Here is a 24255-nt window from a genome sequence, read left to right as displayed (position 1 = left end):
GAAATAAAATATCTACTACGAATGAATTCGTTATTGACAGAATTCAAGCAAGTGAACGTGTTTCTCCCTTTAGAAATTATAATATTTGACATTTTTTATTTAAAACGTCTAAATTTTTATTTGAAGTTTAAAATAAAACGATTTGAAACTCGAAACCTATTGAAACGTGCTTGCTTTTGATTTGATGCATAAAATGCATATTTCCATTGTTCTATTTAATAATAAAAACCGACGATCTCATGCTCATAATGATGATAACTGAAGCATTGACTAGTAAGTATTAATAACACTTTTATGACCTCTAAATAATTATTCTAAATAAAGATCTCTTACACAAAATATAAAAATACTCGGAAAAATTTATGTAAAAAATAGAAGTGATAAGAATACTTTCGACTTATATATTTACCTCGAACATATCCTCTGCGCGGTGCTGTGAACTCAGCGAAACGACTAAAATGAGACAAAAAAGATAATGGCGCGGAATGCATATGTGCCGCGAAATTTAAAATGTCTTTACGGTGGCTATAAACTGATAACCTGTTTAACCAGTTCGGTAATGGTAGACGCAGAAAGTTCTGCCTCACAAAATCATTTCTACTCTGTTTTCCCTACTGATTATTTTTACTCGACATAACCTTACTATCTCATATTTTACTATTTCAATATTATATACACAAATTCCATAGAAAAGAGTATAATTATAATACCATCCTTCTAATTATGCATGTACGTTTTCAAAAATCATCAGATCGTTTCATTAATAGATTCAAATTTACATAAGAGATTAGAACGAAGATTTACAATATCACATTCAGTAGAAGATTCAGTCGTAATAAATTTTTTCTTCGTAAAGCATGAATTTATTGGTTAACTTCCGCATTTAATTCGAATGTTAATTATCGGTGGTCGGCATAAAGGTTAGTTTCATATGGTCTTATTACACACAAAGTACACAGCATTGAAGCATCTTCTACCAAGTACAAAATTACTATTTTAATCTACCGTTAATTCAATCTGTGCAATCGCGTATTATGAACGCTTACTATAGATGCGTAGAATTCTTTATTTTCTCTACAATAATAATGTACGATTTCATAACTACATACAAACCTTTAAATTGTGGGATACAAGAAAATATTTCATGTTACATTTATTTTGTCCACCGATAACCACAGTACATTACGAATATCTTTAATTTTACTCATTTTCGTGTTTGTATTGAGCATAAAGTATTCCGACATTCCGTTTATTTGAACCTGCTGCAGGACAAGTAGTTCATATAACTGAAATCCATATAATACGAGCTTACTGGCTCTCTTTATTACTTACGATTTCTCGTTCATAGTAGTAATTCAAGTTCAGAAAAAATCAATCCAATTAGAAGAAGTTTATTTAATTACCCACTAACTAAAATTTCGTTTAAATATATGGATAAACGGACTAATTACACTCTACCCAACGTTATAAATTGTAGAGGGCGTAATAAAACCTCTGAATGGTCGGTATTACAGAACATGTGACGCGATGTTCCGTAAGGTGCCAAGTCCACTTTTATTGTTCTCGATGATTGAGTTAAATATGTTCCACATATAAATATGAGTAGCACAGATCGTAAGAAATAGTCCAGTCTCTTTTGAGATCGATATTTCAGAACGCGAAATACGAAAACCCATATAATATCAGGTTTATTCCATATTTAGTCAGTGGTTTCACGATCGAAACCCACATCAGCGTTGCTGCCAATGTACCTAGACGAACACACAGATATGTATAGATTGTACACGTAGCGAATAGAACAAGGTGGTAGGGTGGAATTGTGTTTACCTCTCCATCCCCCGATGACAATCGGCAAACACACTTCGATGTAGGATTGTTGCGCACTGCTGCACGCCAAACTGCCTTTGTGTACGTAGTATACTTGCACAAATCTGCAGATCAGAGACGAAATTCTCGAAAATTCGCATTCACACTTCACGAAAATTCACTACTTCACTCTACTTCGACTTACTAGTTTCATAACGAATTTTGTACTGCGATTATCGCAATTTCTTCGATACTCCCGCCAAACGATTCGATTGTAGAGGGCGTCGTTGCACACTATCGAACCTTCATAAATTAAGTAGGGGCGATCTAATTGTTTCCTTATTAGGGAACAAATACGGAAATTTCATTGATTATTAAACACAATAAAATATCTATATACGTAGCTAGTATTCTGATTTGATATATTATTTAAAAGATTCTGGACTTTGGAAAAATAGAAAAAATTCTTTCAATAAATTAAAAGTGTAGGATAAACGATACTAATTTTAAGTGCGTCGATTTAATTTATTAGAAGAAATGAAACTGTTTTTCGCTGTTAACCACTCTTCAGGTAAATATCAAATCTTCATTCAAAACATCTGCAATAGTACTGCGTAGAAATATCACGTTTCCATTTTAAAAACCAATTTTTATTCCACTTCTATTCTCGCAAAGCAGCACCAATTTTTACAAAAATACGTATATAGGACGTTACTGAGATTTAACGATCAATAAAATGGGATAATTAAATCATGAGAAAAAGCCCTTTAGAGAAAATAGAAGACAAAACGAATTAAATCACGGACAATATTGTAGCGTATTCTCGGTCGGTAATAACGCGTAGAACGATTCGATTCGTGCACCAGTATCGATCGAGGGACCAGGCGCAAAAGGTTACGCGGGCGTAGATGGAGGTGCGGGGTTTCTTGGACGCGCTTGAACATCGTTGCGGTGACGAGCATGTCATATCTTCGCGTTTCATGCGAAGCAGAGAATGCACGTAACCAGCGCAAAGCTGTCTTCCGCCCAGTTCTCGTGAACACTTCACCCACCAGACAATAGTTTACCGTATCGACCTATTCTCCCTCTCTCTTTCGTACGTGGCTTCTCCCTCCGTGCTTCGTTCTCATCTACCTCCTCATGCCACCCCGCTCCAGCCAACCACGAACTTGCTCTTCTGGCCTTCCCTTCGTGCCTTTCCGCAGATCCAACTTGTTTCTGTGTGCCATGAACTCCGAAGCTTCCGAGTCCACTTAGGAACAGCTGCGAACAATCCACGAACAGTCGCGATACTTTCCAAACTTTTCGCCGATATTTTCGAAAGTTTCCCTTTGTGTTCGGGTCTCTTGATGTTCTGAGTTATGGTCTTTATACTATCCTATTCGCAATCTTATTTCTTTGCACAATTATATCTTATCTTTACAAATAAAGGAACAATCCTAAAATTCAGTAATTAGAGCCATATTACCAAAACTATCCTATTTACAATCTTGTTTTCTTCCTCGATTTTGAGCTAATGTCACATGTGACCATCAAAGAGAAAAATATGATAAGCAATTTTTACATTCAATAATCTGTTCATCTAGTTTTAAAAGATTTATATATATCTTGGAATGTAACAAGTTGTTCTCTTTCCAACTATCATAGCTAACAAATAACATGAAAATTAAAAGATCAACAAAAATTGAAATTTTCCTCTATGCGCCCTTTCATATAGATCTAACTTTGTTCTCGTTGAGTATATCATAGGCTAAATCTTGTATATCACGAAGCACAACGAAACTAATGAGAAATCACGGCCTTACAATTTATTATCAAAAGAGCAAAATTTTATCAAGACATTTAAACTCATTAAACCAGAAGAAATTCTTCATCCATATAATAAACTTGCGAGTTTAATGGAAATTAAATTCAGTTTGCTTGAGTCCGAACGCCGCTCGTAGACTTCGCACCGTCACGGTTTCCGAAGGTCGAGATTTGTTCCAAAGTTTGTATGAATGAAACTTATCCTAATATCTCCGTGAACGGTGTGCGGCTTTCTTCGGACAGTTCTAGTCGGGGAACAGCGTCGACCAAAAGTACAGAAAGTCCACGGGAGAGAGAGCACGTGCAAGCAAGGGTCGGTTGTTTCCGAGCTCGTTCGAATCGTTTCAACCCAGGGTCAGTGGAACGTGCTTGTGTACGAACTGTCCGCAACTGTCATTCACCTCGTGGCTTGCCACGCGTTCGCGGCGGATATTTCCGTATGGTTTGCGGGAAAAAGTTATCACGGGGTCGGGGAAAAATCGAAGTGCTACAACGGATGAGTTTTCGCGGCCTGAGACTTCTCTCTCATTGGTTACACACAAAGAGAATGAGAATATTGAAAAAAAAAATGTTTCCCAATCACCACCGGTTACAACCTGGAGAATTGTATCTGTACGGTCTGATTCGTACACCTAAATGTCATTTCGTTTGTATTTCTTATTAATAGAATAACACAGGAACAAAACATGATGAGCACATTTTTCTTCATTTTCTGAGGAACATATGTTTAGTACTAAAGCCAAATAAAAAGACAATTTCGATAGTATAAGATTGATTGGTTAAGCTATTGGATTTTAGAACGGCTTCCCTGTGAAAGGTAGGAAATTTCACTTATCTTGTTCTTCTCCTGTAATCTTTAATTAAAGATGCAGAAAAAGTACAAATGACTAAAAAGCCTGGAAGAACGCTAAAAGAAATTTATTCTTATACTGCGTACGAGAACTTCGTCGGCGTATCATTTGCAATTTTCATTTAAAACTTTCATGCATTCTGTCTCGCACATTTGATGAACACACACACACGCGCAGTAACGAACTTAGAAACTTAAGTCCGCTTTTACGCTATTTCATCGCATAACGATGCAGCTCAACGTTTACGTCCAAAAGCATACATTTAATGCAAACAGGAAAAAGAAGAGAAAAATACGAGCACTTTTACGAATACATCTGGCTCTATCCACGGTCATTCAAGGCCTCATTACAGTCGTGTATCGTTGTGTATATCGCTCATTGAGCTTCGCGTGAAAAGCTGGCCTCGTTAACGAAGTACGGTCGCAAAGCTGTTTTCCGGAGCCCGCGTGTTCTTCGTTCGACGACACATCAACTGTCACTGAAGACGACTTTTCAACATCTCCGGGATATAAAAGGCGGCCATACTGACCCCGAATCGCGGGTTATCGAATCGTGCCTTCACCGACAGATAGACATCGAGATGCGTACTGACATACAGTGTGCGAGCGTTGTTCGCGTGACAGCGAGCCAAGCGTACTCTTATGCCCGTGGTTCTCTCGTCTGACAGCCGTGACCTTCGAACGTTTATCGGTAGAAAACTTTCTTCGGGATTTCGCCTCCGCTCACGGCTAAAAAGTCGAACGCTCTAGTTCTTCGCTACATAGTGATTTCTCGCCTTTGAAGATTCGAATAAATCGATGAATCAAGAAACAAGTGAAAATAACGGGTGATGATGGAACACGGAAAGGATGGAACTGAGCAGTATATTTTTAACAGGTAGGCTTCACGTTAAATAAATAGTTAGATCTAAATTTTTTGAAATAATACGATACTCGATGAATGTTAAAGATTTTGAACAGAAACTTCTGTTAGTGATTTTAAGCTATTGTCTCGGCTTGCTTGTTGATTTTATTACAGTAAATGTCCGAGGGTAACATGAGAGAAAGGATATAATACGAACTATCAAAGAGTAGATTGTAATATTTGCCGTGTAATATTCTGTTAAGTATAGCAAGCTGAAACTTCTGCTTTCCCCAAAGTTATGTAACTGTTCGATCTATTTCACGTCCCAGGTGAATTGGTGTCAGTCGCTGATAATAGTAATAAATAGCTGAAGCAACGATTCAGCCTCGTAAAATTTTAGAAAGTGCTCCGGTCCAGATAACTTCCGGCTTCGTGAACTAATCTTCTCCGTTTTCTGGTAGTTCAACTTGGTGGTGAGGTAGGTCGGCATAGTTTCCCGTTGATGCCGCCTTTCTATTCGAACGACTCGCCAGGGAACAAGGAAGCATAACACGGTTGGGTGTCGCGACGCCAGACGCGGTTGCATTTACGAAAAGGATGGAAAAATGAACGCTCGTTGCTTAGAGACGTAAATGCAGTTAAGTTCTGCCTGGATGCGTCCAGCAGTTCTCAATATTCTTGATGCGAAACACCAACCTATTCTCTTCTTCTAAAAATTCTTCTTACAATTAGAAAAGAAAAACTTATATGAATTAAACTCGTAGTTCTTTATTAGAACAATATTTGAAACGTTGAAAATTATTACAATAATACAAAGTAAAAGGTAAAATTGTTTACTCTGAAGAACATAAAAAGAAATATATCTTCTTTTTATAGAAACCTTCTCTGAATATATCTCGTAACTTCTATATACATTTTCAGAATGATTTCGGATTTTACCAATATAAATATGATAGTCGTGTCTCATTACAATGCTAATGAAATTTCGAAATGTTCTATATAACAGATACAATAAAAAGAAAATAAAAATTTTCGAATACTTTCACGAGCCAGTTTAAGTGAAAGATATAAATTTTGGAAAGGTAATAGGAAGGAAAGCCATCTTAAACGCAAACCGCTTAAACGCGGCGTTTGAAGGTTAGCAGGCCTCCTGGCGTCGTATCACCGCCTAATAAAATGACTGGTCGTCTGACCAGCATAACCTCGCCAACCCATCGACCCCCGCTATACGTTCCTGGGATAAACGCAGAGAGTAAAGAGGCGGAGGTGGAGGAGGAATAGAAAGAGGAGGACGAAGAGGAGGAAGAGGAGGAGGAGGAGGTGGAGAAAGGTGCAGGAGGAGGAAGAGGGTGGGCAGGGTCGAGGGTGAACCCCTTATTGATTTTTAGGGTGACACTGTCAACCGGCGAGTGTTGAGTCCCCCGCGACGGGAGGGACTTTGAAACGACGAGGAGTGAGAAAAAATGTGGCGGCCGCTGCGCCATTCCACGCGCGAAAAGCATCCCTTCTTTACAGTTATCTTCTTTTTCATTTTCTTTTCTCATGGTTCTGCGATCGATTAGAATTTCATACGCGAATAAAGATGATTAGGAAACTGTCCGATCCTCGCTTTCCGCTAGAAACATGAAACATTTTTTCGTTGTGTAAAAGTGGCGAGTGCGGCGTCGGCGGCAGCGGTGGCGGTGACAGAAAAGAGTAACTGTGGCGAGGCGCAGTCCCGTTGCGGTCGGGGGTTTAGCTCTCGGCGCAGGGCCGTACGCATCCGTGGGCGACGCTCCACGTGGAACAGCTGCCTTCTCGCGTCGTCTTGCATGTTTTACACGTCTCGGGCATTCGGATCGCGGTTTTAATTCTCGGGAAGCGATATCACGCTGACGGTGGACAAATTTCCTTTCAATTCTACACGTTTTTTTTCGCACCTTCGAGTCACAGTTGACGTCCAGCTTATTTTTCTTTTTTCCATTCTTTGTAATCGTTTGGCCGAGCCACGCCACCACGCCGTGAGTCGTCCATGAATGAGCAGCGAATGACGCGTGTGTTTCCCGTAATCGTCTTTCGTGCTCGATCGCTCCTCGATATCCTTGCTTGGTGACGTGTGTTCTTTGTGCGCCACGCTTTCTGGCTGTGCTGCACGCAGAAAGTTACGAGAGTTAACTTTCGAGTGTTCGCGGAAACGGTGCGCCAACGGAGGAGGAGGATTAAAGAAACGCATCGTGTGTGTGGTGTTTCTTCACGTCGCGTCGGTTTCTAATTTGCCGCAGCGGCAGGGAGAGAAACGTTTGATTGAATATCGAAGGGAGGAAGTGTGATAAATAATAGCGAGCGGGAGAGTAGTGCTTTGGAGGACGCGTGTTGGCTGGTCGTTCCGTTGGTGCGTGTGATTGTTTTCTCACTTAACTTGGCCCGTTTTGGTGCATCGCTCTTTACGAACTGAGCCGGCATCTCATGTTGTTTACAAATCAAGGCGATTACGTTACTGCACGTCCTGTACACACTGTGTTACTCGCATGCAACAGGCGACACCGCGTTGCCAAAGTTTCCTCTTGATTAATCGATCGGAAATTACAGCCGGTCAGAGTGATACCTCTCAAGGATTTGAATGAATCGCGCGGTTCACTGATAGACGCAGAAGAGACATTCAGAGAAACCGAGGAAGAAGGAACGAAGCGTAGAGGAGCGCGGCGCATTGGCGTAGAGCCGGCAAGAACGGTCGCGTCTAGGGAAAAATCGGTGAATAGTTTCGGGTGCACGCGCAAGGAATATCAGCCGTGTAATTACGCGAAGGTAGCGCGCGGCTTAGAATCAATACGACTGGATTACTTAGGCGACGGTTTAACTCCGAGGATCGAGAGAAAGCGTGGCTAATAGCCGACGAAACACGCGTGTCTAGCGGCCGAACGATTTTTCGACTGGCGTTTAAAGGCACAAGGCAAACGACGCAGAAAAGACGAGCTGCACTACGGAGTTGCTGCGTATGCCTTGATGGGGTGTGCTTTCAGTGTGTTTGGGCGGGGTGTGAGGCAGTCGTTGCTACCGCGTCGGCTCATGCAGCCGGTCTGTTAAAAATGGCAGCGTCGTCCGATTTTTATGTATCGGATAACAATTATTGGCTACGACCGAGGAAGAAATCCAGTTGACATCCGGGCGCGGGCAGTTAGGAGGGACAGTGAGTACTGAACACGTGGTCCGTTGAGGGAGCAGCTAGTCTAGTTTACTACTAGGTGCGTGTGTCGACTAGCTACACCCCTGGCGCACGTGCGTACGTGTATTTCCTCGAGTCGTCGCGAACGGTGCACGTGTGAGTGACAAATCGCGAGTGAAAGTGCTGGAGACTAGTGACTTTTTTTCGTGCCGTCACGCGTTCCTCACAGGCTTCCTGTATTTTCATTCGCGAAACCTGTCTTGACAGTTAAAACTTGACGTTTCGGAACGTCTGTGTCGATACAATCACGTTCGTCCAGTGTTTACCATGTATCTTTACCTTATGGTTAATTAAATCAATGAAGTATACGTATGGTAAACAAAAATTCGATCTTTCTAACGGTTACGGAGAATTATTACGATTCGTTCGATGTGAATTAATGCGTGGTTAAAAACCTTCAGTAAATACGAATACGAATACGAATGCTGTGGCGCCACCTGCACGCTACGTCCCTGACAAGGGTCGTCTGTTGACTCTGGTGGTGTTTATTCGCGCTTGCCTCTTCTCTCTCTCTCTCTCTCTCTCTCTCTCTCTCTCTCTCTCTCACTTGCACCGAGTCATTTGTGTTTGGACGATCGTGAATTTTTTTGCAATGTGACGAGAAAATGAATGAAGATTAGCGTGATGTCGGACCTGTGCACGCGCCTAACAGTGGGTGCGCGCCTGGATCTCGACTCGAAACTTGGTGGAACGTCTTGAAACAGGTCGAAAATCAGCATGAAAATGCCGGCAACGCGACCGTACAGGTGCCCATTGTTATTCACAGCTTTCACAGTTTTCGATGAGACGGTGCATCGACAGACTGCGAATCCGGACTCCTGAAAAGTATCGTGAATCGTGCTTCGTGCGCTTTAAGTCCCCTCGCCGTCGGTGGGACTCGCGAAACGCGTTCTAACCGCACTATAGGTTAGGTTACCGGCACATAACCTTAATTCAATTCTAAGGAAAACTCGAGTTGTTACACATGCAGGAATTGAAACGTGACCTTCTTGTGATCTCATTTAATTGAGAGTTAAACGTATCTAGGAAGATTGACCTTTTCTTTGCCAAGTGCTGATTCCTACATTGTGGGTGATCGGTGCAATGGAATGATCTGGGTGACCATAGGACAATGAAGGCCAATGGGACAAACAATGGTGATTTTACTTTGCTTCTCTGTTTTTTAGAATTCTTTAGAAATGCTATGTTATATATTACTTTACGTAAAGTGGCGTTAATATAAGCATCAGAGTTGTTTATTATTAGACTACTATTAGAGTTGTTTACATGCATCGATATGCTATTCTCATAAATGTACCGTACATGAGATTGCTTAAAAAGGTTATTGTGTTAAATATAGATAGAATATAAATATAATAGCAAAGCTAATTATCTGTATTGCACATAAATAAGCTTGATAACTAAACGAATCATTAGAAACTTCACGTACTACATGAAAACATTTATATATTGAAGATTTTATACATTATAAGTGTATCTGTATGTATAAGAATGTGCAATATTGAAGGTAATAAGAGGAATAGTATTAAATAATGGAGTTGTAATGAGTATATTATATCGGTATAATAGTATATCATTATATATGCTATTCGAATATTACTTCTCTTATCTTTTGGAATCTATGTATATGTACTAATATGTATATTATATTATAACATACTTCATTTTGGCATTTCTGTAACATCATAACAGTTAATTCATAATATAACAGAAAGAATCCCTTCATCTTTTAAAATCTTTGTACTTTCAAGTGTACGCACTATAGTATAACACATTTAATTCTTATGTTCTGGTAATATGAGATCAATTACTCTAAAGTACAACAGATATAACATCATGCATTGTTTAAATTTTCAGGCTGTAGCCGCCTAAACACGCCATTGGCAGCCACTACCACGCTGGAGGATCCGGGAACACCAGCCTCTTGGAAGGGCCCGCCGCCCGGGTCGGAGGCATCGCCTTTTACACCCAACTCCGTTGGCCAGGGTGGTGGCCCTGGCTCCGGTCCTTACAACAGTACAGGTGGTCCACCGAGCAATGCGGCCTTCCAGGGTCCGAGTCCTTTCCCCGGTGGTGCTGGTAGTCCAGCAGGGGCACCACCCTATCAAGGTCCACCTCCCGGTTCCGCGACTCCTCAATATACTGCCTCGCCAGCGCCTAGTGGTTCCTCGACACCTGGTCCCGGACCACCGCCGAATTCGTCGGGCTTCCCTCCGCCGCCGAATAATTCCGGGCCACCGTATAATGGGCCCGGACCGAGCCCGTTCGGTTCGCCATCTGGCGGGCCACCGCAGTTCGTCGGTCGACCCGGTTCCTCAGGACCGCCGTTTGTACCTCCGGGAGCAGGGAATCCTCATTTTCCTTCGCATGGTCAACCGTTTGGAGGTCCCCAGTACGGTATGCCACCTGGAAGCCCATTCGGACCAGGCCATCCGATGACAGGACCTATTGGGCCTGGACATCCAGCAATGATGGGTCCTGGGGGTCCCGTCGACAGGATAGAGCAAGGGTGAGTGTCGATTATATTATGTTCTCGACGTGTTACTTATCAATTATGATGTATATGAGAGATCTAACTGAATGCAAGTGTAAGTTAAAGTTTTGGGAATTTAAATTTAATTGTGTATTTCTACTTTTTAAAGTACGATATATAGAACTTCAATGAAAGTGTAACTTGATTTTCAGTTAAGATATATTTCTATCGGTTTAAGAAATAGATTGATTTATATCACTATGATATATCGCCAATTAGTAATGGTCTTGAGTTAATCCTTCCAAGATCGAATTTTCTTTGGACTGCGAGAAAGTTCTTTTCTTTTTATCGATTATCAATGTAGGTTTATGTAGATCTATTGATGTTATTAATCACCGAAATTTAAGTAATTAAAAATTAATAAAGAAGATACGGATGGATTAACTAGGGGCGATAGAGATATATTTGATGAGTAACACGTTCGATCGAACTCATCGAATAAATAGTCTTAGAGCTCGTAGATTACTCCTCAATCAACGGAGTACGTAGTGTATTTGATAATGCATCTTGATAAATTTGAAGCTGTACTCTGATTGCTATAAGGGAGAACGTTGCGTTCAGCAATGATATCACGCGTATTAAATCCAAATTCAATGGAATTAATGTTTTTTACTTGAACACGATACCATCGATAGGCTTTCGTCGGTTTAGAATATAGAAACGTTGTCGCTATTAGCGTGTAAAACATAAGAGCACCACGTGTCTGACGTTGTCCGACTGCTAACATTCCTAGATAACACAGTCTACAGGTAGCCACCGTTATTTATCACTCGTCTCCCGGTTAGTCCGCATTCTTGCTGATAATCCTGCTTCGGCAGAGCTACTTGCCCTTTGAAAATGGTCTCGGTCGTTTGCATCGACGTCAATGCTTCTGTAGTCGAACAACTCGTTTTCGAAATCAGTTACGTACTGAGAGAGAGAGAGCTTGTTTCAATACTTCGATGCGATAAAAGCCACAAATGTTTCAGTAGACACATAGGGGTCGTCCATGTATCACCGGGAAAGTTATAAATAGGAACAAAAGCAGCAACTATTTCCAAACATTTTCGATAGCACTAGTAGGTAATAATCAAATTTCTTATAGACACATCTTCCCCTTAGTCTATGTAAATTGCTCAAAATAATTAGGGAGTCGCTACGACGAATGGTTCTGGTGTGAACAGAACAGAAAAAATTCTACGGTATTGAAAATTTAATTAATTTTTATCAATAAAGAAAGAAGTTACGTTTCTTCAAGTTTCTCAGATTGAGAAGCACTGTGCTTCTTAAAATACGATTCCATCAAATTCAGATCGAAGATAAATTTTTTTCCCCGTTAGTTGCCAAATTTTTTCGCGATCGTTGCCAGATACTGTGAAAACATATTGTTTGTTAAGTATCGTTTTTCCAAACGGAGCTAGATATCGCGTGTGCAGACGAAACCTGTAATGAACGGCGCCAGCAGCGAGTCACTCGGTGCTAAACTTGGCAGCCGTGTTAGTGATTCACTATCTCCGATCTAGATTATTGATGCAGTGAAAAAATCACACGTTATCGAGTCACTCGAAAGAATTGACGTTTCGAGAGTTCGTATCATGCGTCGGAGTTGTCGCCGTGTACACGTACTATAATTTATACAAGAGCGAACCGGACCACGAGAGAACTACGTAAACCAGTTTTTCGAATAGTTTTAGTAACAGACGTCTCTGAAGGCGTGACTCGATCGGTCGCTAAATCCGGCGAGGGCGCATTATTCGAATTTCCTCGTGCCGATAACTTCAAAACTGGAGTTTCGAATTAGAAAAAGAAGAACTTGCGAGTCGAGTAATAAGCTACGCGACAAGATCGAGAGATATAGGAGCTGTCCGAGGAGATTTTTAACCGCGCGTTACACGCGAAACCATCGACGTGTCTTTCACTGAGTGCGTGGGCACGCGTGAATTCCTCACGCGTGTGTTTACGCGTGTTCGAGTTTACAAGTGTCTTAAATCTTTGTAAACTGTTGAACGGATCGTGGGAGTACGAGGAAAAGCTGGTGAATTGCAAATGACGGACTCGAAGACTTCGTTATACTGTAAAATTTGGGGCAATCAAGATTTTGCGCGTTTAGGATATCTTCAAGATTAGCACGAAAGATCACAAATTTAAATAGCACGTTTATTGAACGTTTTTATTGATAAGAAAATCGATGACATTAATGATTTTAAATTGTACAAATATGAGAGAAGGTTAGCGTTAAACAAAATGATGATCTCTTGAGCTTTGTTGTTTGTTCAAATTTAGAGCAATCCGAAAGTTTAAGCCTTCCGAATGTATCTAAAATCAACGCGAATGATTAAGAATTCAGATAATACAGATCATTGAGTAAATATGATTGATGAAAGCTCTGTCATCGGAGTAATCTCTTGATTGACAAGAAAATCGGCAGCATTTACGGAGCCGCTAAACCTGTTAGTAATTGATATCATATAAAATTTATTACCGTCTGTAATCGCGGAAGACAGAGTTTCGTTCTTTCGGGTTTCATTTAGTACACGTGAGTCACATAAACAACCGGTGTCGTTTAATGAGGATTTATAAAACGACAATGATAAGATTGCGGCAGATACAGGTCTCTTAATATGAATTTTAATTTCTGTCAAGCTTTAACAAACTCCTGCTAGTCCTATAATTTTCCTGACATTGAATAATCGTCTACCTGTCGCAACTCAGTTCGTACTTGTACACTTTACCTTCTCTCTTCGACCCCTCTTTCGCGGATAACGCGATCTACAACGAAAGAATTGAAGGATCTTCGTCAATAAGGAGCAGCACCGATATTTGGATTTTGTACTTGGTAGAAAAAGAATTATTTAAATTATTTAAAATTATTAGAAAAGAAAGAAATGTATGGTTTATTACTAGCAAAAGTTTATTATTAGCAGTATTAGTTGACGTCTGACTTTCACTTGGTTTTCATGGGTTTTCTTAAATTACTGGTAAATGATGCTACCACTTTATTGCAGTAAGAAAAATTAATCTTGAAAGAATCAGACGGTTTTTTAAATATGATTTTTTAATTTTTCTTTATTTTTTATTCTTCTTTTGTCTCTATAGTACAATAACTAGGAATACGTATCGTTGAAGGTAAAATAAAATAACGGTGTTACATTCTTGGCAGGGATTGTACCGCGGGAGGTGACGCCATACTTTTGTAGGAGGTAGTACGCGACCCACCTCCCCTGTTCTCCCTAAACCCTCCTAGCCACCCCGTGTTACGGAGGGCGGGTGAACCAACGAGTGGAGGTAGTGTGGGGGGGCATCAGGGTGGTACGAAGGTTCTCATATTTCCTGTATTTTAATTTTTCACGATATTTCACTGGTATCCGGCCGTGTGTAAATTATTTACTCTTTACCAATCGTTTTCCTTCGTTTTATGTTGCACATTTGTAAGGATATCGCGTAGTGTGTTAGGGTAAGTCGCACTCAAGACTAGAGGCGCGATTAGCTTGATATGACTGGATCGATAGAACGTGTCAAGGATGCGTCTGGAAATCGAGATATTGTGACACCGACGATCGTTGGCTTTGTCGTAAGCTTTTGACGTCAGTTAGTTTCCATTGCTTTAGAAACCTGATCGTTGATAATTTGGACAGTTGGATAAACTGATTAAAACTGTTCGCCTGACTTCGCAGATGTCGTTTGACTTTTGTACATTATAAAATTACCTTTGAGAATTTGACGATTCAAGATTTTAAAAATTTAAATTGCTAATATCTGAAAATTCAAAGATTCGAATTTGTAAAAACGCGAATTACTAACACTCGAAAATTCAGAACGTTAAATTTAAAAAAATATGAATTATTAATATTTAAAAACGCGGATAGTCGATACGCGAAAATTCCAAACATACAAATTTGAAAAGGACAAGTTATTGATATTAAAAAATCCAAATTTTCAAAAACACAAAAATTAATTAACCGTTATCTTTTTTATCGCGATATTAAAAAGTTTGTTGAGAACCACTCGAGCTCCCTGCCCCTTCCTGCTCTTCCTTGCTTCTCGGGTTTGGGTTGGGAGAGCGAAGAGGGATGGGGCCGAGGGGTGTAGATGGTGGCAGGAGCAGAGGTGAGGGGGGGCTAGGGGGCTATAGGTGTAGGTAGAAAAGCGAGGATGGGGTGGCGATCCGTCGGTCTGGGCCCAGCAGCTTCGCTCGTGCGTCCGCGCCACACCACCGTTTACACTTTCCCGTGTAAAGGAATCTTGGAACCGTCGGGATCTCTGTCCGTTGCGTTTCGTTACCGTTTGTCTCAGGTCGTGGTCGAGCCGCGGTTCCACGCTGTTACTCTCGGAGCATTTGAGAAAACGAGCACGAGAAATTCGTATCGCTTTATAGCGGCCGCTCAGCCGCAACGAGGGTTTGTTTATACCGCGTTCTTACCACGGAGCACATAATTGATCGGTATCCCATAGAAACCTCGCGTTTCCGGTCTGCGTTCTGCACTCTTGGATCTTGAGTGCGATGAGTCGGATCTCCGCTCCAATAAGGTGGCTTGCACGATCCTTAAAGTTGCTATCTCTTTTCGAAAAATTGCGCAGTATAACTTTTTCCACGCGCATGTAACGCAAGACTAATTAGACAAGCTCACGGCATAGGTATATCGTGCGATGTTTCTGGATTTCTTTAAGAAAGTTCTAAAGATTGTTATCTTTGTACGAATATCACAGGGGAGAGATAAGATGAATTTCGGCGTCTTGTCGTAAATTTCGTGGAAATTTTAGAATTCGATACACCGACGACTATTTCCATCGCAGTGAAGACGACGATATGAATAAAAAGCGATAACAATTAACGTTCGAACGCGCCAACTGTAATTCGCATAGGAAGTGCGTGGTATTCATAACTAGTTTCATATCCGCGGCAAATTTTCCCATTCGCCGGTCGGAAAATATTATTGTTAATTAATTGTTAATTAATTTGTGACATAACAGTTACGTGATGTTTGTTTTCTCGAGAAAAAGGAGAGTGTAATTAATATGGACGTACAATTACAAAACAGCACTTGTTAGGGGCTGTGTTAGGAGAAAATTGATCGAACCACTCTGCTCGTATTTAACAATACAAATAAAAGTAGAACCAAACTCTTCAGTTTGTTTACTGAATCTCGTAGTAGTGCTAATTGAATCTGAAAATGTTTCGCATGACAAGCGCAATATATTGATAAAATCTGTCTAAAATCGTTCGCAACTATAATGACACGTCAGTCTTCACGAAAGTCCATATTCTTTTCGTGCATTATTAGCTGTGATGGCGGTGCACCGAGGAAAGAGATAGTATTGATTTTTACCGATATTTAGCCGTGGAATTATCCCCTCTCTCTTTCTCTCTCTATGTCTCTTTTTCTTTCTTTTGCCAGCTCTTTCTCTCCTTATAGCCGTCTGCTTCCTTTTGCTTCCTCGATCCTCCCCTTTTCGTCTCAGCCCCCCTCTAACTACCCCTCCTTTCATCTAGCTGCTTCACCCTTGTCCCCCTCAGGGCCACCCTCCGCAGGCTGCGGCACCCTTCGCGAATCCTGGAGGAAACTAGGTGCCGGGAACGGAAAATCTGAATACCTATGACCCAGAAGAACGTTTCTATGCTAAGTACACGTTGAGCAACGACGAAAAAACCTCTGTTCAAACCAATCATCCCCCTTCGACCAAATAATCCTACGCTGGCTGACAACGGGTCACTAGTTGATGAAGGGTGGAGCAAGAGTTTGGTGGTCCTAATTAAAATAGATGTCGAGGGTGTGTTTCTATTAGGTGTCGGTGTGTTTTTTATAATTGAATGATAATGGATGAGCTGTTAGGTGACAGGATTCTTGTTGTTTCGGTTACTGTAAATTGATCTGTTAATCCTTTGCGATTTGAAGTTGAGCTGCATTTCATACTGTACTTTCTCCCATTTCTTTTACTTCTAACTTATAACGTAGATTTTCTTATGGCAATTGTCTCCATCGAGTTACACTCACGATATTCGTGTTAGATACGGCAGACGCAGATTGTATTGTCTGTAACGATGTTTAGTTTCAATCCTGCCTTACACTTCAGTTTTCCAACGAGGATCACGAGTTACGTATTCGATATTTCAATGTTTGTATCTGTTGTACAATTATGTTACAGCAGTGAATCGTTAAAACTCGTTTCATTACCTGTTAAAGAGATCCTTGGGGCCAATATGTGTACACAATTGTAATGGCCTTTGGGATCGTTTACAAATTCGAGCAACGATTTTAAATATAGAGGAACACGCCATCGAAAGTGGATATTACCTGTACAGGAGCGAGTTGGCCAAGTTTCACCGACTCGGCGAGGAACATTATCGACTATCCGTATTCTTCCCCTGTTGTTCTTAGTCAGGAAGCAAACCTTGTCCTTTTTTCGTTACTCCTGGCGACCTCTGTTCGGCCTAAGCTGGAATCGCACGTAGCGACACGATCTTCGGGTACGGCAGCTTTGCACTCGGGGATTCTCTAATCGACACGAGTTTAGCAAGAAAATACTCTGCCAGTAGCCTTTGGAAATGGGAACCTCTAATTTATAAGGCCAAGATGAGCCAGTTGTGGGTGGAAGGAGAAACGAAGATAGAGAAAGAGCGGCTCTTACTAAAATTCAAAAGTTCCTCGACGAAGTTTACGATGCCGTCTAGCCGGCGCGTCGCTGAGATTCTCTGTCTCCCCGGCTTGTTCCCTTCCCCTTTCGGTCTCTGCTTCATATCTTTTCTAGATCTGTCGTCTGACGATTTTCTGTGGCCACGGAACACGTGAACATTCGAATCTTTGCTTTGAAACGATCGATTTCATTCATAGTAGCCTCTGAAGATTGACGTTGCAACCATAAATGATCAAAGTGTAGAATTTGTAGCAAAAAAAAAAAAAAAAGAAAAAAGGAGGAAACATGAAATTTTTATCCCTATATTTTACTAAAAGTCGTTCTACATTTTCAAAAATCCGCAGATTTATAAAACATCTATGAAGTATTGGATATTCGTTACTCACTGACTATTCTCATGATTCTGCTATTAATAAGAACGATTATATCGAAGTTCCTCGAGCGAACGTGATCCCGAGGCACGGATGGACGTCGGTTTTAATCGACGAACAGGATGAAAAAGGCGTCGCTTAGGATCGTCGTGGGCGTCCGGGAAAATAAATGTCCACGTTAAATATTCATACAACAACGCTGCTTTAAAATTACAGGTTAATACAACGAGACGCGAATCTCAATATATTATTCACGCATCACCGGTCATTCGATTTCCATAGGTCCTCGATGGAAGGGCTACTTGCTGACTATCCTGAATCGAGCTTGGCGAAACTGATAATCATGTTAGAGCCCGATCGAAATCGTAAATACCGCCATTCGTATCTGATCGTATACTCTGATCGAGAAGATAATTAAAGTCACTGTTTATTATGTTCGCAATTTCTCACGAAAGTACTTGAACACTTACGGTAGAAACTTTTTATGTATACACAATGTGTGTACACATACGTGTATATTATATAGTACGTATAATGTATTTATGAATAGTCGAATACACCTCCCGTCAGCTACTGTATTCTGAAGCATATATTTGGAAATTTTAATCCTGCAATTCTCGAATTCCTTATGTTTCGATTTCGCTTTCGTTTCAGTCAAGGTAAAAGTTTCTAATGTTTTAAGAAAATTCGTTTAACTTAAGAATTCTTGTAAGGGTAGAAAAATACAATTCGATTAAAGGTAACCGAAAAAATGGTTAAAGGAGGATTAAAAGAGGATTAAACTGCACTTGATCACTGTATACGTTCGAAACAAAGAAATATATCATTATACGGTCGATGAATAAAGAGTTACAGGCAGAACGCATTCTAATGTAACGAGTAGTAGCACCGGAGATAGCTCGGTAGGTCGCTGACCATACCTAACATTTAATGCCGGTGTACCGTTATACGCGGTCTGTAGGGTGCCAATCGTTTCTTATCCGGATTAAAACTCGTTAAGGCGCCCTGCACACCCTCAGGGATAAAGCAGTTTATGACACTCAATATATTCCAGGTTGCGTTTGTGTACTCGTGCCGAAAACTATGGCTTCGTCGAGATATTCGTTCGACAATATTGTACACCTGTCGTCTGTTGCTATACCAACAATAAAATAAGCAGTGAAATAATACAAGAGTATAGATTATTAGGGTAGGCAAAATAATCAATATATCATTTTTCATAGTCATGTGCCGAACATACTCTAAGTATAGTACATGTTATAATATTTAATGGTTGAAACAAGTTCTTCTTTCGACTTTATTTCTTTAATTATAATAAATTATATTATAGAAAACATAATAAAATAAACACGAAAACGTGTAGTGTACTTATTATCTTGTTTTAGTACCAAAATAGAATCTAAATTTTGTTTGTAAAATGAAAATGTTAAGAATTATGTAGAAACAATAGAGTACGATGCAGTGGATTGGCGACGGTGCATCTACATCGGTGTTCGAATGTTCGTGCCCCTTACATGCCACAAGGGAATGAGTCACTCTCAATTCTTAGCACAATCGCACATCTGGTCATAGACGGATTGTCCTCGTTCCTGGGGTTCACGGATGCTGTAGTCCGGCTGGCACTTCCGACTTGAACAAACCAGGCTATAAGGGATGAAAAGTACGAACACACGTATTTTAGTCGTACGATTTCTTTCGAATAATTGAAGATATTATTCAACACTAGAAATATTAAACTAATCAAAACGATTAGCATGACACTTACTTAAGACTTAGTAGTTCCTGGTTTTAAGTTGTTAATTTTTTCGGTTTGTATTCTAACATTGTATTTAGCGATATATAATAATGCAGGCTATAATATAAATTCTTCAAGTTTGAAAAAATTAGATTAAGCATAATTTTAGAAAATTCGACGCGTAGTCCTATTTGTAGCGGAATTTAAAGTTTTCTAAAAGTTACTTTATCGTGAAACACAACATTCTACATTAGTCATGACGTGTTTAATTCACTTTATATTATACGCAGAAAGAAATAGTTGTCGATTCATTCGACGTGTTTGAAGGACAAACGGAGCTGATGATAGAAAATACTTGGATCGAAAAGATAAATTGAAGTTACTCGACTTTCTATTAAGCGGTTTCGATCGACAGAAACGATTAAAAGAATCGAAACTTTGTTAAGAAGTTAACGGACTCGAATATCTTTGTCTGGCGCATTACTTCGGTCGAGGAAATTCTTGGACGTGTTGAAATACCTGGACTGAGGTCGCATTTGTGCTAATTGCATGGGAAACGAGGCCGAGGGGATAACCCATGGGGAGAAGTGCCGCAGGTGGGGTAAATGGTCATGGTAAACGCGTCAACTTTGTAACGAGGGAGACCGGAGAAAAGTCTCTCGAATCAAGTTCAAAATTATGATAATGTTCCAAGGTTAGTGGACTTTGTAGATGGGAATTTTTTTGTGAAATCATAAAAAATTAGGAGATTGTGATATTTACAAGAGACGTTTCACAGATGTGGTCATCCCCAATCTCAATGAAATTTGGTAATGGCGATTAATCTTATATATTCGATAAACGAAACTAATTATGAAAAAGATAGTTTATACTGCGGAAGAGCTCTTCATATTTTCGCGTTAACATATTGGAATACAATTATTAATTAAATTCGTTGTTACAATACGCTATGATATATTCTCCTATATTTTAGATATATACATTTTTCTCATAATTGGCCAGTCATTCGCAGCTAAAATTGATTATTCACGTAAAAGTATCACCGCATCAAGTTTCATTGAAATCAACGAAGACCACACCAAACGCATCCTCCGTTAGAAGCTCCGTTTATTCTGCGTTTCAATCGGAGTCGTCGATTCGATGGTTTCACAGGAAACTTTATAAAACGTGAAACGAATCGAACTCGCTTAGAGAGCGCAATGAAACAATTAATAGTAGCCGGAGAGAGAAAAGAAAAAGAGAATCGGGGTCTTTCCGCAAACGGGGATTGAGTTCCTCGGGAAATCATTATTTCGTCCGGCTTTGCGCGTTTCCCGGCGTTTTCCATTTCTTCGGCAATTTCCGGTTCTTTCTCCGTGCAGCGGTCGCGCCGCGAGCTACTCGATCCTTCTCATCGAAAGCAGGGCTCTCCCCTTTCCTAACCAACGAATGCGACGTGAGTCATTAGCGCAGGTCACGGCGTTATTAAAGACAATGAAGCAAACTTTATACGAGCGGGGGTACGGGGCCAATTACTTGGCAATTAGTCGAGCGAGCAACAAGTGAGCATCGCCACGAACCTCTCTCCATCTCTCTCTTCCTTTCTTCGTCTTCTATTCAGACCACCTTCTCGTTCGCGTCTTTCCCTCCATCGTAGACCTCCGTCACGTTCCTCGTGACACGATTGACGATGCCCATTCGATTCTTTGTCCTGCAACTTTTCCAGCGAATTTAATCGTACACAGTCTGAAATGGAGCTTGGTTATCTTACGGCTTAGACGTCTCGGATGACTCAGAAGTCTTTCTCGAATTAAAAAGATACGTTATTCTCCGATAGCTTGGAAGGATCAAATTTTTTTAATTTTCCTAAACCATTAACCAGTTAGCTGTAGCGACTTCCTTGAAAACTTTGAAAAGTGTGTACTTAAAATGTGTCACAGAAAGCAATCGATGACGAGTACACTCGTAAAATACGGAATATGTGTGGCTGTTACAATATAGAATTAAGTTGTAACGAACTGACTGTTCTATTTTTTAATTTTATTACTGACATCATAACACAAAATATTGCTATTTCTTCGTGACGAGTATACTCATCAAAAACAGTTAACTGGTCAAAGGTCATCGTTTCCTTTGCAAATTTTAATAGCCGGTTTATATTATTCAATTTTGTTTTTTACTATTGCGACTATGAAAGGAGATCGGAAGGATTCAGTGTTTTTTGTCGTCACTATTTCTTTCATCCGGATTCTGCAGATTTTAAGAAAATTGAGAAGAAAAAGTTGTTCCATTAATTGATTGCGTGTAACGTTTTGTTCTACGACGTATGATGCATAGGGTATTCGATTGATCGAGACTCGAGTATGCTTGGGAACTTTCGCTAATTGCGGCACGTTAGATTCCATAAAAAGATCTTCCTTCGATCGTCGATCGAGGAAACTGATTCTGCCTGTCCTACCGGTGCTGATTTCACTTGGGACTCATTAACACGTCCGTAATTGGATGTACCGTTGTAATTGCGAATCACGTGAACGCAACCTGGAATCTGGTCTTCTGCCAGACTTTTAAAAATGTTTCCTGACCCGTTATAACTAGAGTTTCAACCTTTTTAGTTTTTACCATATCCATCGACCAGTGTCTCGTGTAGATTTATTTCCAAGTGGTATTTCTGTTACAGGATTGTAACATCTATCCCTATTAAATTCTTTCTTTTATTAATATCTATTGTACAAATAATTGATAATATCGAGTTGCATCGACGCTGTGCGTCCCACGTAGTATTAAAATATTAATAATACAATGTTTATTGACCCGATTTCTCTAAAGACTGATAAATTTCCAGTGCCTCGATTTACCGGCATTGCGTCGCGGACAACATTCATTTTTACGCGTTTATTCCAGAACGATCAAATAATCCCGGCAAATACAATTTTAAGCAAACAGCTACCCTCATTATTTATGACCACTAGACGGCTGCAATAAAAATAATGATGTTGCGCCACAGTCCCTGGCACGAAAATCAATGAAGCAATTAAATTGATAAGTTTGTCTCGTTATATTTTCATTCTTTTGTCGCAGTAATCAAACCTGCAAAATTATGTGTCACCACACATGCGTTAATTTCACCCTTCTCCATGTACTTGACTTTCGACCATGTCGCCGGAACTTAGAATTATAATTACAATTGTTACCCCGTTCTATCCAACCTCATGCGAATACGTTCGGTTTTCACGGATAGTTAAAAAACTCGCGACTCTAATTATAACCTCTTCAATTTTGATTTCACGGTTTCCAGATGAGATTTTCTCTGTATTTGCTCGTTTACAATTTTCGACTTCGACAGAGTCGTATTATGTACGTCCTTGAACATTTAGGTAGACACGAACAGCTCGCGAAAGGGTGCAAACGCGCGTACACTCTCGATCAAGAGCGATTTCGCACTTTTCGCGGTTTCATTTTGCGTGATGCTTTTCATCCAACGATTTCTGTGTGATTCGTTTTTTTTTTCAATTTTGTTTACCGTTCATCGTATAATATCAATGCAACTATATATTTTTTATTTATTAACGGTATTTTTTTATTTATCGAAAGCTAACGTCACATCGACCGTGTGGTTATTGACGACAGAGATAGATATTATTAGATATACTATTTCGGATCTCTAAGTTATACAGATACTAATATGCACAATACTTCGCTATGAATGTTTCTCGAATTACTACAAAGGTAAAAGCAGCACTCTATCGGTTATTAATTAATACTGTTTTGTTTAAAGTTTGCAAAATATGAAACGGACGAAGGATATCATTTATTTTAATATCTAAAACTTGCTCGCCACTTTTTTGAGCGAGATCTTCCGTATCATAAAACAGATATTTCATCTCTATTTCTCGATAAACGTCTTTACTTTGTTCTATACAGTCATTTAATTTGACTAATGACGGCATTACTTAGTAGTCATAAGAGTTCTGACAGATCTTTCCCGCTTCGAAGATAGCAGGATACATCGAAGGCCTCCGCTTGTGCAGTTTAATTGATTTATGTCGATAACCGTTTCCGGAAGACATTTTATACGTTAATTATTAGTGCGTGGCAATCTCGGAGGCACGCGTTACGAATTCATTAACTCGTATCGAGATATATTCCAGAGATACTCTGATCGCTTACATTATTATCTTGCACCTACCAGTTTTATCGAACGACGATACCACGTTTATAAACCACGATAGACCACTTAAAATCTTGTTCTCCTCGATGTCCATTTCTCCCTCTCTCTCTCTCTCTCTCTCTCTCGATAGTTCTTTAATTGCCAGCATTTTAATCGCACTACGTCATTCCGTTATTGCGGAACAAATTGCTGTATGATTGGCTGCTGTCCCCACTTTTTTCATCCGGAGAAATCTAATGTCGAATATTCCGAGAACTCTACCGCGAATATCTGGAAAAATACCGCCACTTTACATTCCTAAACGCTGGCCTGATTCCGATCGGCCATGAAAGTGCAAACGTTTCGCGAT

The 24255-nt window shown here is 40.1% G+C and overlaps 2 protein-coding genes and 1 long non-coding RNA gene across 4 annotated transcripts; 1 reads left to right on the top strand and 2 right to left on the bottom strand.

The window, feature by feature from the left end:
- Positions 1-114: 114 nt before the first annotated feature.
- LOC117216766 lies at positions 115-3301 on the bottom strand. Of its 2 annotated transcripts, XR_004489423.1 has the most exons (4): positions 2012-3301; positions 1828-1931; positions 1333-1751; positions 115-1262 (listed from the first exon to the last, which is right to left on the bottom strand). It is a non-coding gene; the product is annotated as an uncharacterized LOC117216766 (long non-coding RNA). The 2 variants fall into 2 exon arrangements; XR_004489422.1 differs by having other exon boundaries at positions 115-1751.
- A 3054-nt stretch (positions 3302-6355) lies between these two features.
- LOC117216804 lies at positions 6356-8362 on the bottom strand. Its single transcript, XM_033463844.1, has 2 exons — positions 7700-8362; positions 6356-7433 (listed from the first exon to the last, which is right to left on the bottom strand). The coding sequence occupies exons 1-2, from the start codon at positions 7746-7748 to the stop codon at positions 7153-7155; spliced, it is 330 nt and encodes a 109-aa protein (XP_033319735.1). The 5' UTR covers positions 7749-8362; the 3' UTR covers positions 6356-7152.
- A 1637-nt stretch (positions 8363-9999) lies between these two features.
- On the top strand, positions 10000-11197 carry LOC117216725 (proline-rich protein 2-like). The gene is made up of 3 exons (XM_033463679.1): positions 10000-10015; positions 10366-11017; positions 11194-11197. The coding sequence occupies exons 1-3, from the start codon at positions 10000-10002 to the stop codon at positions 11195-11197; spliced, it is 672 nt and encodes a 223-aa protein (XP_033319570.1).
- The last annotated feature ends 13058 nt before the right edge of the window (positions 11198-24255 follow it).

This window comes from Bombus bifarius, unplaced genomic scaffold (assembly GCF_011952205.1).
Source record: "Bombus bifarius isolate JDL3187 unplaced genomic scaffold, Bbif_JDL3187 scf7180000007973, whole genome shotgun sequence".
NCBI lineage: Eukaryota > Metazoa > Arthropoda > Insecta > Hymenoptera > Apidae > Bombus > Bombus bifarius.
This window is presented reverse-complemented; position numbering and strand designations above follow the sequence as displayed.